Source organism: Cajanus cajan, chromosome 5 (assembly GCF_000230855.2).
Source record: "Cajanus cajan strain Asha chromosome 5, NIPB_CcT2T_4, whole genome shotgun sequence".
Taxonomy (NCBI): domain Eukaryota; kingdom Viridiplantae; phylum Streptophyta; class Magnoliopsida; order Fabales; family Fabaceae; genus Cajanus; species Cajanus cajan.
Window position 1 is genome coordinate 29,561,022 of NC_138521.1, and position 19,559 is coordinate 29,580,580.

General features: G+C 36.8%; 1 protein-coding gene across 1 annotated transcript; it reads right to left on the reverse strand.

Moving 5' to 3' along the window:
- Positions 1 to 15,121: 15,121 nt before the first annotated feature.
- On the reverse strand, positions 15,122 to 19,386 carry LOC145958291 (uncharacterized). Its single transcript, XM_083075187.1, has 2 exons — positions 19,157 to 19,386; positions 15,122 to 16,940 (listed from the first exon to the last, which is right to left on the reverse strand). The coding sequence occupies exon 2, from the start codon at positions 16,099 to 16,101 to the stop codon at positions 15,730 to 15,732; it is 372 nt and encodes a 123-aa protein (XP_082931313.1). The 5' UTR covers positions 16,102 to 16,940; positions 19,157 to 19,386; the 3' UTR covers positions 15,122 to 15,729.
- Positions 19,387 to 19,559: the final 173 nt, after the last annotated feature.

Genomic DNA, 19,559 nt, shown 5'->3' on the forward strand with positions numbered 1-19,559 from the left:
ATTCCAATTTTCATTATTTGAAACACCACCATTCAACATCACATGCTCAGAACACTTCTTACCCAATCCTTTAAATGCATTCTAAAATTTCAATGCACTTTCAAGCATTATGTAGGTAGAGTTCCACCTGTGGAAACATCCAATTGCACAATACATTTATCAATTTTTCTATCAATCATTTCTCCCTTGTGATTCTTAATTAAACAAAAATTTAGAATCCTTTTATGTAACTTGCAATCATCATCTATGAAATGTGTAGTAAGACTAAGATAATCCATATTTTGCACAAAAGTCTAACAATCAGTTGTAAGACTTACACCTTGATGGGAATGACTAAACATGCTTTTCAACTTATGTTTTTTCATTTATGTAAAGATTCCAACAATCCCTAGCAATTGTAATCCTTCTCGGAATTGGGAATTTAGATTGCAAGACACTCATAAAAAAGTGAATTCCTCTCCCTCAACAAACTTAAAAGGCAACTCATCAACAATTATCATCCTTGCTAGAGCTTGTATACATGCATCAACATCAAAATGAACACTAGTAAGAACACTGTTAGTTCATTTTCCATTTTTTTTTCATTCATTGAAAGGCAACAATTTGTTTAGTATGATCAAAAGACTCTTTTGGAAACTTGGGACATTTTTTTTTCAATAATGAGTTATAAGATTACTTGTACCATTTAAGTGAGAATCAGTAGCATAAGACTTTGTACACCAATTACATTTAGCTCTAGTTTTTTTGCTATTAGGATATTTTGTAAAATGATCCCATGCCCAAGATCTAGGCCTACAAGGCTTTGACTTACTTGGATCTCCAACATTGTTAGATGTGGGTTCTTCTACTTTTTTTTTCTTCTTTTTGTTTTTTCAACATTAGAGCCTCCCTCTTTGTTCAAATCTTCTTGATCGTTGGCATCCATACATATTGGTTCATTTGAAGAATTTCCAGAGTGAGTATTTGAAATATGATCATCACTTCGAGTCTTTTCAGCACATAACATAGAAAAAATAAAGACTTGATATATCTAAATGTCAAAAAAAATAAAATTAACTCAAGTTGTGTTATAAGGTAAAGGAATACCTCCATGGTGAATGACTAAATGGTAACAATGGTGCTTGTGATGGTTGAAAATTCAAAGCACTCAATCAATAACGTTAATACTATCATCATGTACCATGAACCAAAATTAAAATAGAACAATTAGTAATAATAAAAAATAGTTTGAATAAAATTCGTACCTTTAAATAACTATGCTAAAGGAATGCAAGTTGTAGAGCTTATCCCAAGTCACGCACAAGTCACAAATTTGAACAACCATTTTATACTAACAATAGTATCTAGATTTGATAGACTAAGAAATCAAAACAACCGCATGAAAGTTAAAACACATTATAACCAAAATTTAGAAAAAAATATATATCAAAATAATAAATATGGTTCTAGTACTATTGTATTAGAGTGATTCAAGCAATGGATGAAACAGGGAAAAGGTGCACACCACCAAGATTAAGCTTAATTACTATGTGGTAGTCTAAATTACAATTAAACTATTACTATGCAGTTGCAAGACCAAAAGGGCAAAAATTCCTTGCAAATAAGCTACCCTTTATAAACCTCATTATAATCTAATCACTAATCAACCATAATGGCTTATCAATCACTTGAAATCCAAGCTAGGTAGATATGATCCATAAACAATATAATGGAAAGTGCATAATATATTTAAACATGTAACAACATTATCATGTTTCATTAATTTCCAGGTCCATTACATCATCACCTTAATCTAGTAAAAATTTGAAATAAAATTATAATTATGTTAGAATCCAAGCCTATCTAAATTACTTGCCTAAGGAAACAAACTTCTCCATAATTCATAAAATGCTTTTCGTAAATTGCATGTGATTTCCTTCCTAAACCAAAATAAACAAAAAGAAGAGAAACAAAGCTACAAAGGAAAAGGAAGAAAAAAATGGGAAAAAATAAATAACCTAGAGAAAGAAAAATGGAATTATATGTACATACCTTTTATTCTCGATGAAATAGAAGGAAAACTTTTCAAATGACGTTGTTTTGGCAAGGGCATGGGCAAGGTAGGAATTGGTGAGGGTGGCTTCAACAGTAGAGCAATGGAGCTTTTCTAATGACGTCATTTTGGAGAGGGTGTGGGGGAAATGGGAATTGACGAGGGTGGTTTCGACAGCAGAGTAAAGAGACTTTTCTAGTATGGGGTGGAGGGGGGGGCTTAAGGAGGAGGTATGATACGAGGTTTCTAATATAGGGTTTCCCTTTTCACGAGATTGAGAGTGAGAATCATGTTTTTGCGTTTCAAATGAATCATATATGACTAAAGAGTAAAAATATATATGTACACATGTAGTTTGGTTTGGTTCAATTTGGATTGATTTTAAAGTTCTAAATTGCAAATCAAATCGAATAACTCGATTTGGGAACAAAATAAGCTAAACTACATGGTTTTGGTTTTTCAACGATTTTTTATTTTTTGGATCGGTTTGCAATTTGTTGTTCAGCTTGATTTGATTTTGAATACCCCTAGTTGTAATATTGTTGAGGCTATAATTTTGTCTCAAACCTGACCATTAGACGATTTTTGTTGGATATGGGCTCCAAAACCCCTATCTGATGCAAATTGAAGTCCAAAACAAATGCCCCATTTATGTTTGATCTCTGTATTAAGTTAGTTGATTCTTAATCCACTAGATTATATAAGTGAGAGGGTGGGTTCATGCGCGTGAAAAATAAAATAAAAGCTAAAACATAAGAAGAATGATGATATCTTCTCTATTTAGATCAGTCCCTTTAATTTTTTTTTTGAATTGCAAGCTATCACCTTTAACAACTAGCCACCATTGGAACCTTATAATTGCAAAATAGAGCGGAAGAGATAATTGTGAGATTTTAGAGTAATAAAAAGGGAGAGAGGAAAAGTAATACTAGGTTATAAAGAAATGAAGCTACCATTGAAATTGCAAAACAAAGCAGAAGAAATGATTGTGGAATTTCATAATAGAGAAGGAGAAAGAGAGACTAAGTGGTGCAAGGTTGCAAAGAGATGGAGCGAGAAGAAAATAGAGACTCCAAGGGTGCTTGGGTTAAAAAAAAAGTCTCATTCAATGCAAACAACTTATATGTTGCTGTTATTAATTGGCCAGGTTTAGGTACTTGATGGAGATGGTAAGGAGGAGTGATGAATGTTCTTCTCCTTAGCTCTCCTTATGCACGGATCTTCCTCAAGGAGATGGAAACCACAAAGATGAACACTATATGGAGGAGATTCTCGGATAGGAAGAAGGCTTAAGCCTTGGATGGAAGCATCCAAGCTTAAGGTGCAAGGGAAAGCTCACTTCAAAGAGGAGGAAATCCTAAAAGGGTTCCTAAGGTGAAGCTTTCTCTCATGGTGACTCTTGAACGAAATTTGGCTGAATAAGCTCTCAAATTTCATTATTCTCAAAAGTGAATACAAAGAGTGGAAGAATCACTTAAGTAGGGTTCCAAGTGTGCAACTTTGGGCGCCTAACTCCAAGGCTACATGTGGCGCCCAAAATTTGAATTCAAACTTGAAATTTGAATTCAAATTTTGGCTCCCATGTGCTAGTCCGAAAATTTAGGTGCCTAGATGCATTTAGGTTTGATTTGAGAGTTATTTAGGGTTAATTTGAGTGGCACATGTTCAGCCACCCATGGTGCTAAACATGTGACTCAAATGTAACTTAAATGACTTCCAAATTAAACCTAGTTTAACCTATTTTACCTATTTAAGTAATTCTTGTATATTCCTAATCTAATGACCTAAATACAATGGTCAAACAAATACAATGGAAAGGAAAAATTACAAGAATGAAAATGAGCCCAATATTGGGTACCAAAAGCCCAAAGGCCCATGAAGCCCAAAACTAGGCCCAACAAGCCTAAAACCTAAAATGCTACTCTATGTGGTCCAAAATACAAGACCAAAATATATGATACCTATACTAACATGATGTATACAAAACATATGAAAATAGCTATAACAAAATATGGCCCATGAAAAGTTCAACTTGGGCCTTCCCAGGCCCATCAGGCCCATTGGGCCCTGACTGGCCCAAACCTTCATGTCTAGCCAACTCCTCTTGGCTCCTTCAATATGTCACCTCTTGCCTTCCTTGGCATGATTCCATCATCCCCTCCCTCTTGAAAAGGATTTGTCCTCAAATCACGAGGATGCATGGAATAAGAAACATCACCTACATACACAACAAACCATGTATAAGAGGTGACATGTTTATGATGAGAAAATGGATTATGGATCCTAAGAGGAGTCCTTATATCTAGCCTAAGAAAAAATAAACTATCAAAATTAGACTCCCTAAAAGTAGAAATAGGCTCCTCTCCTAAGCATAACCTAGAAGTAAAACCTAAGAATGTAATAACACTATGACTAAGACAATGAAAAGAATGATTTTTAAACACTACAATATCTTGCCTAAAATACCCTAAATGGTAGCCTAGGCTTTTCCTAAAATATAAAGAAAAGAATACTAGAAAACGTCCTAAACAATTTTGAATCATATTGTTTGGTAGATAAAATGTCTTGGAAAATCTTGAAAACTCATATAAACTATTTTTGTCTTGTAGGGAAGGGTGCAAATTAAGTTCAAATAAAGATGAACTTCCCATAAGATCAAAAATAGAATATGAAATATGACAAGATGTATCTATCAAACAATATATTCCAAAATTTGGGTGCTTTATTAGAACAACTATGGTAGAAGGATTCCTAAAGAGAGGAAGGCTATCTTCCTTGGGCACCTCCAAGGAAGTAGCACAAGAAGTGGAACTAAATGTAGTCCACTCCTTCTTCACTACATCTTGAAGTTGAGATTCATTTTTCTTTAGAATGATTTGTTCTTGAATCTCTACTTCATGACTAGTGGTATGATTAGGGTAAGAGTTAAGGTCTTTATTTATGAAGAGAGTATTTTGTAAATGATTTTTAGTGGTAGAACAACTCTCTTCACTCACAAGTCCTTTAGAGGAATTATTTTCCTCCTTACTCTTCCCTAAGAGCAATGCCTTTTTTCTTTCTTTTTCTCTTGTTTTTCTCAATTTTTCTTTTGCTAAAAGTTTTTCTCTCTTTTGTTTAATAATGTGAATTTCTTCCTCTAAAATTGCAATTTGTGCTTTTTTTTCAAGTTTTTCTTTTTCTTTTTGTAAAGCTTCTTGCTTTGTCCAAGGTGTTAGTGATTTAAGCCTTTGAGTAGAATGTGAAAAACCTTTTGGAGAGCTTAATTCACTACCACTTGAGAAATATTTTCTCATGATTAAACAAAAGAATTTTTTTTTTTGTATATGCTATGCAAAAAGTTATAAAATGTTTTTGGTATTTTCTAGGAATGAAAATAGCACTTGGAAGTCTAAGTGTACAAGTTGCACTATCAAGGGAGGTGAGCTACAAAGAGCCACTTAATAACCAAGCCTTTTCAAGTGGAAATCACTAAACTCCTTTGTGATACTTCCAATTCCCCAAAACTTTTCACAAAAATTTTGAATGCTTTTTCACAATTTGTTTGTTTTTGAGACTAAACTAAACGTGAGAAAGTAAATCTACACAAGTCTAGACGTTTCAAGGCAGCAAAATAAAGCAATTAAAAGACAAAGAACTTAAAGGAAACAATGTAAGCAACTAGTCGGATATCCTAAGTGGAAGCTTGAAACATATGAAATTTCCAAGCCACTTCCACTAGCACTACACGTGAGGATGCTAACAAGGAGTTAGATATACCTGACCAGCTTCTTAATACTCCCTCCAAGCTTTACAAATTGATTTTAAAATACAAGAGAGATTGCAAAATTTAAACTAGCCTAGAAAGCAATAAATGGCGGTTTTGGTGACCAATTTAGTGACGGATTGTTGTGCAAATTTTCCAACACTTAATCAAGTGTTTAATCCGCCACTAATCCTTCAATATGATGCTACTGGACCTGCAAAAGAAACACAACAAAGAGGTTAATGTGGCTGCCTCACAAGGTGAAAGGAATGGTCACTCAAGTGAAGGAAGTTTAGGAGAAGTTTTGGTCACTAAATTAGGTCAAATTTTTAGGTCTTAGTGTCCAAACTTTTCCTACTCTTTGTTGAGCAATGCTTGATCCTTGAGCAAGGATTTGAGGCCACTTCCAGCACAGGGAAATTATTGAAAGAAAACTAGACAAGCAATAAAGCACAATTTGGAAAGCTTATACCAAAAGTTAAGAGTAATATGTATATATGACAAGACTCAAAGAGGTTCAACAAGTAAAACTGGAAAATAAGACTCCAAATAAAGCTAGCACTCAGTTAGGAATGTTCCTAGATAGGTACTAGAGTAGATGAACAAAACAAAAAAAATTTGAAAGCAATTGGATAAGTATAGCACAAGTAGTAGTCAAAACAATAACAAGGAATCAAGTGATTTTTCACCAATGTACACCTCTCGGCTTTTTCACTTTAAAATGCTTTCTCTAATTTTTTTTTTAATTCTTTCTTTTTCTATATTCAAGTTAAGAGTCCATAGAGTATATTTGCCTTTTGTTTCAAATTTTTCTAAGATTCCAAGCTATAGAAACCGTGACTACAAGTTAGACAAAAATTCAAGTGAAAACAAGGAAACTAGTGCACTAGTTTTTAGGTTTTGTCTTGGATTCTTTTGTACACTTTTCTTCTTTGAATCTTTGTACTTTTCTTTTGATTTAGGCTCTGTTTTTGTCTCTGTTTTCAGCCTATTTACTTTTTAAAATTTGAATCCAAAAGATAGTGCACTAGAAGTAAGATTAAGCACTTGAAATTTTGAGTCACAAAATTTTTTTTTATAAGATTTTTCAATGGAAATGTGATTTGAAAACTTAAGACACAATGGAAACCTAACTCTAAAGAAACTTACTAGAACTAATAGCAAGTTATGAACACAATAAGGTAAAAGAAAAAGCACATATAGGAGGCAAGAACAATAAGCAATCCGAGAGCAACAAATTGATGAACTAGACACAAAGAAAATTTAGGTCAACATGCTATTCAAGGAATTTTAAGACATATAAAGACTACACAAACATACTAAGACAAAACATGGATTAAAAACCAAAATCTAAATGCAATGTATGCAGTCCAATCACGGACACATATTAGGAATGGAGAGACTCAAAATTAAAATCAAAAATAAGCACAAGCTAATAGGTCCTAAACAAGTTGATTGAGGAAGAAAATTCAAGAACAATCAACCAATGGATCTATGGAACAAAATATGATATAAAGCATGTAGATCCAAAAAGAAACTCAAACAAGACACTTAGAACACAAAGAACACAAAAATAAATGGACCAAAAACTCAAGAACTTATCTCCTTGAAGACCTTGCTCTTGATACCAAAAATGATGGAGATGGTAAGGAGGAGTGATGAATGTTCTTCTCCTTAGCTCTCCTTATGCACGGATCTTCTTCAAGGAGATGGAAACCACAAAGATGAACACTATATGGAGGAGATTCTCGGATAGGAAGAAGGCTTAAGCCTTGGATGGAAGCATCCAAGCTTAAGGTGCAAGGGAAAGCTCACTTCAAAGAGGAGGAAATCCTAGAAGGGTTCCTAAGGTGAAGCTTTCTCTCATGGTGACTCTTGAACGAAATTTGGCTGAATAAGCTCTCAAATTTCATTATTCTCAAAAGTGAATACAAAGAGTGGAAGAATCACTTAAGTAGGGTTCCAAGTGTGCAACTTTGGGCGCCTAACTCCAAGGCTACATGTGGCGCCCAAAATTTGAATTCAAACTTGAAATTTGAATTCAAATTTTGGCTCCCATGTGCTAGTCCGAAAATTTAGGTGCCTAGATGCATTTAGGTTTGATTTGAGAGTTATTTAGGGTTAATTTGAGTGGCACATGTTCAGCCACCCATGGTGCTAAACATGTGACTCAAATGTAACTTAAATGACTTCCAAATTAAACCTAGTTTAACCTATTTTACCTATTTAAGTAATTCTTGTATATTCCTAATCTAATGACCTAAATACAATGGTCAAACAAATACAATGGAAAGGAAAAATTACAAGAATGAAAATGAGCCCAATATTGGGTACCAAAAGCCCAAAGGCCCATGAAGCCCAAAACTAGGCCCAACAAGCCTAAAACCTAAAATGCTACTCTATGTGGTCCAAAATACAAGACCAAAATATATGATACCTATACTAACATGATGTATACAAAACATATGAAAATAGCTATAACAAAATATGGCCCATGAAAAGTTCAACTTGGGCCTTCCCAGGCCCATCAGGCCCATTGGACCCTGACTGGCCCAAACCTTCATGTCTAGCCAACTCCTCTTGGCTCCTTCAATATGTCACCTCTTGCCTTCCTTGGCATGATTCCATCAGTACTAATGAGCACAAAAATTTTAAACCAAACCAAACTGAATGCACTCGTTTGAATTCGTCTTTTTCCATTTGAAACTCACTAATTAGTTTTGATTTCATCCAATAACCAATATTTAGTTTACGGTTTTGTTTGGCTCATATAGGTGCATAAATTCTGATCACCCCTATTTTTTCTTCTTATATAAATTTCATTAAGGAAATTAGGATTTTTCTTTCAAACCTTTGACCTATAATTGAAATTTGACCTTTAGTTTCCTATATGATCCATGCACTATGATTTTCTTTTGTACCTTGTTATTTATGTTTTTAAAATAATCTTGGTACCTTGGGAGATGTGTTATGACAGCTTGTAAATATGTACAAGGTGTGTTTTGTTTTGTATAATAATTGATAATATGTACAAGGTAAACGGAAAAATTTGAATGGAAAAAAAAAAGTAAAGTAAAAAAAAACTAATAATTTATCTTTTTTAATAGGATATTATTATTATTATTTCAACTTAAATATTTTTCAATTAATAGATATTAGAGTCTAATTTTTTCTAAGTTTGATTTTTTTAATTCTACCGTTCTCTTTCAAAATAATTAGCTTCACCTCTAGATGTAAGTTTTAAATAAAACATTAATTTAATTTATCAATTTAGACTAAATATGAATTTGGCTCCTAATATTGCAAAAAATTTATTAATCATCAACTATGATAATTAATAATTAATTTAGCAATAAATAATCTATATGCAGTGATGGTGTAAAAGGATCCTTACATTGTTGTTCAATCATAATATAACAATATAATAAGTTTATTATCTTTTAAAATAATAATATTTTATTTGGATTAAAAGTGAAACAGAGAAAAAAATATAAAAGAAATAAAATAATAATAAAAATAAAATGATCTATTATCTATATGGATAAATAAGAAGATAAAAAACATTTTCCCACTAATTTGGATGAGTAGAAATAAGTAAATTATATTAAAATACTTTATCCAAATTAAAGAATATAATTGTTTCTCCCTTTTTCTCTTAATATAATTAGTTATTATTTAAAAAATATATAAAAATATTTAATCTTTCTAAAACTGTAAAAAAGAAAAGCGAGATACACGACAAATCATCTCCAAATCATGGCAAATGGAGAAATATTTCTCAAATGGTGGAGCCACGAATTTTAACAACTTGTCCTTTCTATTTTTCTTCTAATGGTACAAGTGAAAATTACAAAATCTCTTCTATTTCACTTCTTATTTCTATTGATTGATGGTTCAAAATATTTTAAAAATAATGGATAAAATTCAAACTCATAATTTAGTTCATAAAATTAAGATTATTCAATTTATAGTTCCAAACATTAACAAATCAACAAATTTAATCCTTGAATTTAATAATCATCTTCAATTTCATATTAAATACCACCAACTAATTTAGCTTTCAAATGTTAGAAATGATGAACACTAAAATTAAGAACAAAAATGACATACATATATGTAATACCACATAGTATGATCGAGAATTTGACATATATGTAGTACCACCTACTTATTGAGAATTTGTGTAGTATATATGAGGTGTTAGTTCAAATTTCAGTGTATTAAAAAACTAACATATTAAAGTCAGAAAATCAAATTAATGCTGATGTTATGAATTAAAATAACTACCATTTATTAACTTATAAATATATTCTTAATATTTTATATCTAATTTAATAATTATCGTGATTTTAAAAATCATATTGAATCGGCTGGTAAAATCAATTGGATTGATAATTGATCCCAACCAATCTGGTTGGTTCTAAAAAATCGTTTGGATCTGTAAAAAATTTACAGAATCGTTCAAAATCAGTAAAAAAAAAAAATCAAATTAGTTTCTCATTCAATTAAAATATTATTTTTTATTTTTAAAATTTAAATTAAAGTATTTTAAATAAAATATATATATTTAAAAAATTATGAATTAAAATAAATTATTTGTAATGTTTGTCTTATAAATATAATTTAATCATTTGTTTTGATTTATGATTTTAATATTTTTATTTTTTTTATAATTTATAATATATTAATTTGATACAATTTATTTTAAATATAAAAGTAACGGATATAGTTATATTTTATTAATAATATATTTAATTTAAAATTTAAATATTACATTTGAGAATTTATGAACAACTATTTTAATTTTTAGTGTTATAAAATTATGATATTATATTTATAATGTTATTTTTTTATATTGATAATAATATTAATAATAATAATAATTATTATTATTTTATTAATATTGATATAATTAACTATTGTTGAATCTTTCAACCTTGAATTAAAATTTAAATTAATTCAATGATGGATGCAATTTTAAAAATATTAATATTTATAATCATTATATTATAAATGTCATGTGAAATGTGTACCAATTTTATGAATGGTTTTTTTTTAAGAAACCAAACTAACTAATTTTAATGAAATATTTTTATTAAATTATGTTTTTCAATTATAAAATTCAAATAAACCATGACTTTTATCTAATAGTTATTAACATATGTCATGGGTGTAACGACCCGGCTGGTCACTACACACTACACCGTATACCTGAAACCGGACAGAAAAGAACAAGTGTATACATATAGTGTCTAGAATATACATATATACATGTCCAAGTCTGACTAGATTCAAAATGTACAACAATACATTCAGAGCTGCTACACCAAGTAGCTAAAACACCAAAACATCCATAAGAAATAAGCTTTATCTGTCAGTTACCGACCTGCCACAAGCCACCAACCTATCCCTGCTCTGCTCCTATACATAGTATGATCATCGCAGTCCAAACCACATGGAAACAACAAGGGTAAGCTAGTGAAAAGAAACAACATACATATATATAAATTTAAGAATAGTAAACAGCTACAACTATTAGAACATCAATTAGCTTAACAACATCAGTTATATATATATATACATAACAACACACATCTCACATCATTCAATAATAACAACAGTACACATCGATAGATAGTGGTAAACACACAATGCGTCGTCACGCATATCAGCTCGGAGATCTCCTACAACAGCTTAGCCTTACGGCTTACAACAGCTCCTATCAGCACGGAGCACAGCATAGACTTAGCGGCTATAACAGCACCACAATAGTGGCTAACAGCACCGACATAGCGGCTATAACAGCACCACAATAGTGGCTAACAGCACCGACATAACGGCTATAACAGCACCACAATAGTGGCTAACACAGCATACAGCTCAACAACTAACAGCACAACAAAACAGCTCAACAAATTAGCATACAGCACAGCTAAGTAGTATTCAACACAACTTACTACTCACAACTCGGCTCATCATTCTAGAGCACAGCCATATTATAAATCAGCATTTAAAATCATCAATAACAGCCCAGCTCAGCACAGCAATATACATCTATTACAGCTTAACATCATATTTCAGCATTTACATCTAGTCAGCACAACATATTTATCAATTACATCTCAGCTCGGCAATTACAGCATAATTCAACAACTATCAGCATATATTAATTCAGCTCGACTCAAACAATAAAGTTTAGCATTAGCATCACATAGTACAACTCAGCGTCTTACAGGACATCTAAGCATCTTACAGCAACATACACCTAACACAGCTCAACATCATCAAACAGCAATTTCAGCTAGTCATCACATCATATTCATCGATTTTGGCTTAGTTCAGCATGAAACAATATTATCAACAAATTCAGCATATAACTTCACATCCTTATACGCGTCCGGCGCGCTCATGGTCGCGCCTGGCGTGGCACAACCAGAGGGCTTCAGGGGCCAGCGCGCCCGGCGCAAGCGTGCCTGCGCCCAGCGAGACTCAGCCAGAGAGTCCAAAGCTCTCTCGCGCCTGGCGCAATACCCAATTGCGCCCAGCGCAGGCCAGGCAGAGACTCCCTTGGTCTCGCGCCCAGCGTAAACCAAAATTTCGCCCAGCGCCCTCGAGGCAGAGACTCCCAAGGAGTCTCACGCCCAGCGCGACAAGGGTCGCGCTCAGCGCAGTACATCAATATCATCATTCAGCTCAATTACATTCATCATTAACAGCTTAAAACAACATGATCAACAACTTCACAATGCACAACATGTTCAACACATAATACGACCCAACCATCTTGTTTACAACTCATCTATCTTGACAACTTACTCACCCAAACAACACCAATACACCTAAGCACCTAAAACAACTTTAAACTTAACCAAATCACTAAATGTGAAATGGCAACCATCACAGCAAACAGCGCATCAGGAGTTATACTACTCCTACCATGCTCATCCTTATCTCATATGAAAGATAATCAAATTTCCTACAACTCTCATTAAGACACCAAGTCCAAATTCCTTCATCTACCTTGTTAAAAATGATGAAAACCGCAACAGCTATAACCAAAGCTGACAGCTCGACCCCTCTTCACTAAAACAGCCATAACTGGAGTTCTAAAACTCCTTTTTGGGTGATTCCAGCGCCATTGGAAAGCTAACATCCAAGGCTACAACTTTAATGAAGACTATGAAGTCAATTTCGGAACTTCAAATGCGCGCTCAGCGCGTTCAAGTTCGCACTCAGCGCGTCTCAACCAGAGACCTACAGAGGTCTATTGCGCCCAGCGCGGTTCTCCCCGCACTCAGCGCGATTCACCCAGTGAGTCCCCATTTCAAGTCGCGCTCAGCGCGAATTCGAACAGCAACTCTCCCCAGTTCGAAAATTTCACCCAAAAACCTGCAAAATCAACTTCCCAGGCACATGCAATCGGTCCAAAGCATCACATTTCCATCCTAGAACCCAAAAATACTACCTTTTTCAACATGCAACAACAAATCACGGATTTCCCCAAATTTTCTCAAAAACCCCGAAACCCCCAAAAACAGGTTCTCATTCAACACAGCCACGAATCAACCATCCATAAGCATCTAATGAGTTTCTAGAACTCATCCACAACCAAAAACAGCGACAAAAGAAAGAAAATTACTAGCTTCCCTTACCTCGGTGCGAGAATCCGAGCTTCCGGCAAGGGAAACGGAGAAGAGAAGTGGAGAAGGGCTTGAACGGGGGAAGAGAAGGAGAGAAACGCCCACACCTCAGCAAGTTCAACCTCTGAGAATTAACACCTTGAGACAGCAAGAAGTAAAGGAAATCAATGGATGAGGCAAGGAGAAGTAAGGAGAAAGTAATGTGAAGTGAGGGAGAAGAGAGTGGAAGAGAGAAAAGGACAGCGGGTCTCACAATCTCCCCAACAACAAGAGTTTTCGTCCCCGAAAACAGACTTACTTGGGAAAAGAAACGGGTATCGCTCACGGCACTGCTGTTCCATCTCCCAAGTAGCCTCACCGGTAGTTGCATCCCACGGGACCTTCACTAGGGCAATGGACTTGCCCCTCAGCATTTTTCAACTTATGATCAACCACAGCTACTGACAACTTCTCAAGGTCAGATTCTCCTTCCCTTGCACATCGTCCAGCTCCACCACATGACTCGGGTCATGAACGTACTTCCTCAGCAGGAACACATGAATTACATGTCACCCTTCAGCAACTCCAAAGGCTTACGCCTTTTACCAGCATATGATCTCTGCCTACTTTGAGCAGTCTCCATCATCTTCTAAATCAGTTTCACCTTCTCAGTAATCTATAAGATCAGCTCCGGTCCCACAACCACTGACTCACCATCTCGATACCAGCACAGAGGAGTTCTACATCTCCTGCCATACATGGCTTCAAAAGGCGTCATCTCAATACTAGCATGAAAGTTATTATTGTATACATGAACTCAACTAGCGATATGACCTCCTCCCCAGCTTCCCAAGTGGTCTAACACATCAGCCCTCAGCAAATCCTCCAACACAGCTTTCTTCAGCTTAGCATCATGAGGTAGGCAAATTCTGCCCTTGCACCTCAAGATTCCATCTCCGCCCAGCTCAAAACCAACAGCCTTCTCGGTACTCAGCAACCTAAGAATCTTCACCAGCTCGACATCTTGCAACTGTTTCGGTCTAACCTGCCTCAAGAACTCACTAGTTATGGCAATCATCCCACAACTAATGTGATCCTAAGCTAACTCCGCACAGAGATTCAAATCTCTAAACTTCTCCACCAGCTCCAGCTCTTTCACCATCATACCAGACATGTGGATGGATTTCCTACTCAGCGCATCCGCCACAACATTGGCCTTACCAGGATGATACATCAACTGAAAGTCATAATCCTTCAGAATCTCCATCCACCGCCTCTACCTCATGTTCAGCTTTTTCTGATCAAACAAGTACTTTAGACTCTTGTGATCACTGAAGACGCTGAACCGAGCACCATAAAGATAATGTTTCCATATCTTCAAGGCAAACACTACAGCTGCTAACTCCAAGTCATGAGTGGGATAATTCCTCTCATGATTCTTCAATTGCCTTGAAGCATATGCCACTACTTTCCTGTTTTGCATCAGCACGCACCCCAGACACTGGTGAGAAGCATCACAATGCACATCAAAGGGTTTACCAGAACCGGGCCACTCCAGCACAGGAGAAGTAGTCAACCTCCTCTTCAGCTCATCAAAACTCCGCTCACAGGCATCAGTCCAAATGAACGGTTGCTCCTTCCTTGACAGCTGGGTTAGAGGCGCTACTATCTGGGAGAATCCCTCAATAAACCTTCGATAGTAACCCGCTAAACCCACAAAACTCCTTATATCCGTGATAGTTTCTTGGACGTTCCCACTGCAACACCGACTCCACCTTAGCCAGATCAACAATAATCCCCTCAACTGAGATCACATGTCCCAAGAACTTCACCGCATCCAACCAAAACTCACATTTTGAAAGCTTAGCGTACAGCTGCTTCGCCTTCAAAATCTCCAGCACCACCCTCAAGTGCTCTCCTTGCTCTTCCGGGGTCCTTGAATAAATAAGGATGTCGTCAATAAACATCACAACAAACTTATCCAAGAACGGCCGGAAGATCTTGTTCATGCAATCCATGAACACGGCTAAGGCGTTGGTCACACCAAACAGCATCACAACATACTCATAGTGACCATACGTAGTCCCGAAAGCAGTCTTCGGTATGTCACCCTCTTTCACCCTGATTTGGTGAGAATCTGACTTCAAGTCAATCTTCGAGAAAATCGATGCTCCCTTTAGCTAATCCATTAAGTCATTTATCCGGGGAAGTGGATATTTGTTCTTAATGGTTAACGTGTTCAACTACCGGTAATCCACATAAAGTCGACTACCTTCATCTTTCTTCTTCACCAACAGCACGGGAGCACCCCATGGCAAAACACTCGGCCGCACCAACTATTTCTCCAACAAGTCCTCAAACTGACCTTTCAGCTCAACCAGCTTAGCAGGAGCCATCCTATAGGGAGCCACCGACACTGACCCCACACCTGGAACCAAGTCCATGCTAAACTCTCTCTCCCTAACAGGAGGCAACCCAGGCACCTCATCAAGGAACACCTCATCAAAATCCCTCACCACATCAATCTCAGCAATGACCCTCTCGGTCTCCACACTCATGGCAGCAAGCAGAAGACAACACTCCGCTTCATCCCTCAACAATGATTCAGCTTGACCAGCTGAAATCAACAGCTCCTCCTCCATCTGAGGAAAGATCCACCGCCTATTGACACAATCTATAAGGATGCGATTAGCAGAAAACCAATCCATCCCTAAGATTATGTCAATATCCACCCAAGGTAAACAGATCAAGTTCACCTTGTACCCCTCCACCAATGCTCAGCCTCCCCAACCAGCATGTAGACAGCATATGCCAGCCTCCTCTCTTGAGAACATCCCTGCACAGTGAAAATCTTCTCCATCTCACAGATCCAGTGGTCAGCTACCTCTGGGTCTGCATCTCCCTTGAACTGAGGAGGACGGCATTTCCAGAACTCAGCTAGATCCCGGCTCTCCTACGACCCCAAGGGCCTTGCTGCACCAGCTGCAGCTCTATCAGTGTCCATCCTAGCAAAATAAAAATTTTGTTGCTGCATAGCCATAGCCACCATCTCTATGGCACGGGCTATCAGCTCATTGGTTATAGTCATTGTCTACAGAAGTAACAACATCTTCAGTACACAATAACTAGACCAAACAATCGTCAACAGCACAACAACATAACACAACAATCAGCGCACAAAAAAAAAACACAGCAAGACAGCACAGCAAGACAACACAACACAGAGCTCAGCACAACAAAAGCCTAAAGGAACCACCCCCAAAGAGTGTCCACTAGACTTGAACTGCTCTGATACCACTAAAGTGTAACGACCCGGCTGGTCACTACACACTACACCGTACACCTGAAACCGGACAGAAAAGAACAAGTGTATACATATAGTGTCTAGAATATACATATATACATATCCAAGTCTGACTAGATTCAAAATGTACAACAATACATCCAGAGCTGCTACACCAAGTAGCTAAAACACCAAAACATCCATAAGAAATAAGCTCTATCTGTCAGTTACCGACCTGCCACAAGCCACCAACCTATCCCTGCTCTGCTCCCATACATAGTATGATCATCGCAGTCCAAACCACATGGAAACAACAAGGGTAAGCTAGTGAAAAGAAACAACATACATATATATAAATTTAAGAATAGTAAACAGCTACAACTATTAGAACATCAATTAGCTTAACAACATCAGTTATATATATATATACATAACAACACACATCTCACATCATTCAATAATAACAACAGTACACATCGATAGATAGTGGTAAACACACAATGCGTCGTCACGCATATCAGCTCGGAGATCTCCTACAACAGCTTAGCCTTACGGCTTACAACAGCTCCTATCAGCACGGAGCACAGCATCGACTTAGCGGCTATAACAGCACCACAATAGTGGCTAACAGCATCGACATAGCGGCTATAACAGCACCACAATAGTGGCTAACAGCACCGACATAGCGGCTATAACAGCACCACAATAGTGGCTAACACAGCATACAGCTCAACAACTAACAGCACAACAAAACAGCTCAACAAATTAGCATACAGCACAGCTAAGTAGTATTCAACACAACTTACTACTCACAACTCGACTCATCATTCTAGAGCACAGCCATATTATAAATCAGCATTTAAAATCATCAATAACAGCTCAGCTCAGCACAACGATATACATCTATTACAGCTTAACATCATATTTTAGCATTTACATCTAGTCAGCACAACATATTTATCAATTACATCACAGCTCGGCAATTACAGCATAATTCAACAACTATCAGCATATATTAATTCAGCTCGACTCAAACAATAAAGTTTAGCATTAGCATCACATAGCACAACTCAGCGTCTTACAGGACATCTAAGCATCTTACAGCAACATACACCTAACACAGCTCAACATCATCAAACAGCAATTTCAGCTAGTCATCACATCATATTCATCGATTTCGGCTTAGTTCAGCATGAAACAATATTATCAACAAATTCAGCATATAACTTCACATCCTTATACGCGCCCGGCGCGCTCATGGTCGCGCCTGGCGTGGCACAACCAGAGGGCTTCAGGGGCCAGCGCGCCCGGCGCAAGCGTGCCTGCGCCCAGCGAGACTCAGCCAGAGAGTCCAAAGCTCTCTCGCGCCTGGCGCAATACCCAATTGCGCCCAGCGCAGGCCAGGCAGAGACTCCCTTGGTCTCGCGCCCAGCGTAAACCAAAATTTCGCCCAGCGCCCTCGAGGCAGAGACTCCCAAGGAGTCTGACGCCCAGCGCGACAAGGGTCGCGCTCAGCGCAGTACATCAATATCATCATTCAGCTCAATTACATTCATCATTAACAGCTTAAAACAACATGATCAACAACTTCACAATGCACAACATGTTCAACACATAATACGACCCAACCATCTTGTTTACAACTCATCTATCTTGACAACTTACTCACCCAAACAACACCAATACACCTAAGCACCTAAAACAACTTTAAACTTAACCAAATCACTAAATGTGAAATGACAACCATCACAGCAAACAGCGCATCAGGAGTTATACTACTCCTACCATGCTCATCCTTATCTCATATGAAAGATAATCAAATTTCCTACAACTCTCATTAAGACACCAAGTCCAAATTCCTTCATCTACCTTGTTAAAAATGATGAAAACCGCAACAGCTATAACCAAAGCTGACAGCTCGACCCCTCTTCACTAAAACAGCCATAACTGGAGTTCTAAAACTCCTTTTTGGGTGATTCCAGCGCCATTGGAAAGCTAACATCCAAGGCTACAACTTTCATGAAGACTATGAAGTCAATTTCGGAACTTCGAATGCGCGCTCAGCGCGTCTCAACCAGAGACCTACAGAGGTCTATTGCGCCCAGCGCGGTTCTCCCCGCACTCAGCGCGATTCACCCAGTGAGTCCCCATTTCAAGTCGCGCTCAGCGCGAATTCGAACAGCAACTCTCCCCAGTTCGAAAATTTCACCCAAAAACCTGCAAAATCAACTTCCCAGGCACATGCAATCGGTCCAAAGCATCACATTTCCATCCTAGAACCCAAAAATACTACCTTTTTCAACATGCAACAACAAATCACGGATTTCCCCAAATTTTCTCAAAAACCCCGAAACCCCCAAAAACAGGTTCTCATTCAACACAGCCACGAATCAACCATCCATAAGCATCTAATGAGTTTCTAAAACTCATCCACAACCAAAAACAGCGACAAAAGAAAGAAAATTACTAGCTTCCCTTACCTCGGTGCGAGAATCCGAGCTTCCGGCAAGGGAAACGGAGAAGAGAAGTGGAGAAGGGCTTGAACGGGGGAAGAGAAGGAGAGAAACGCCCACATCTCAGCAAGTTCAACCTCTGAGAATCAACACCTTGAGACAGCAAGAAGTAAAGGAAATCAATGGATGAGGCAAGGAGAAGTAAGGAGAAAGTAATGTGAAGTGAGGGAGAAGAGAGTGGAAGAGAGAAAAGGACAGCGGGTCTTACAATGGGTCGAGTGGACTTATACTCTAGAATCGTTTTTAACATTCGATTTTTACAAAAGAACCGGGTCACACAATATTTTGACAATAAAAACTACATCAAAATTTTTATTTTAAGAAATATATTACTCTTTATCTCATAGGTCATTATATTTAAAATTTAAAA

Coding starts and splice junctions, on each gene's coding strand:
- LOC145958291 (XM_083075187.1), bottom strand. CDS start 16,101: ATGGATTGGTTTTCTGCTAATCGCATCCTTATAGATTGTGTCAATAGG.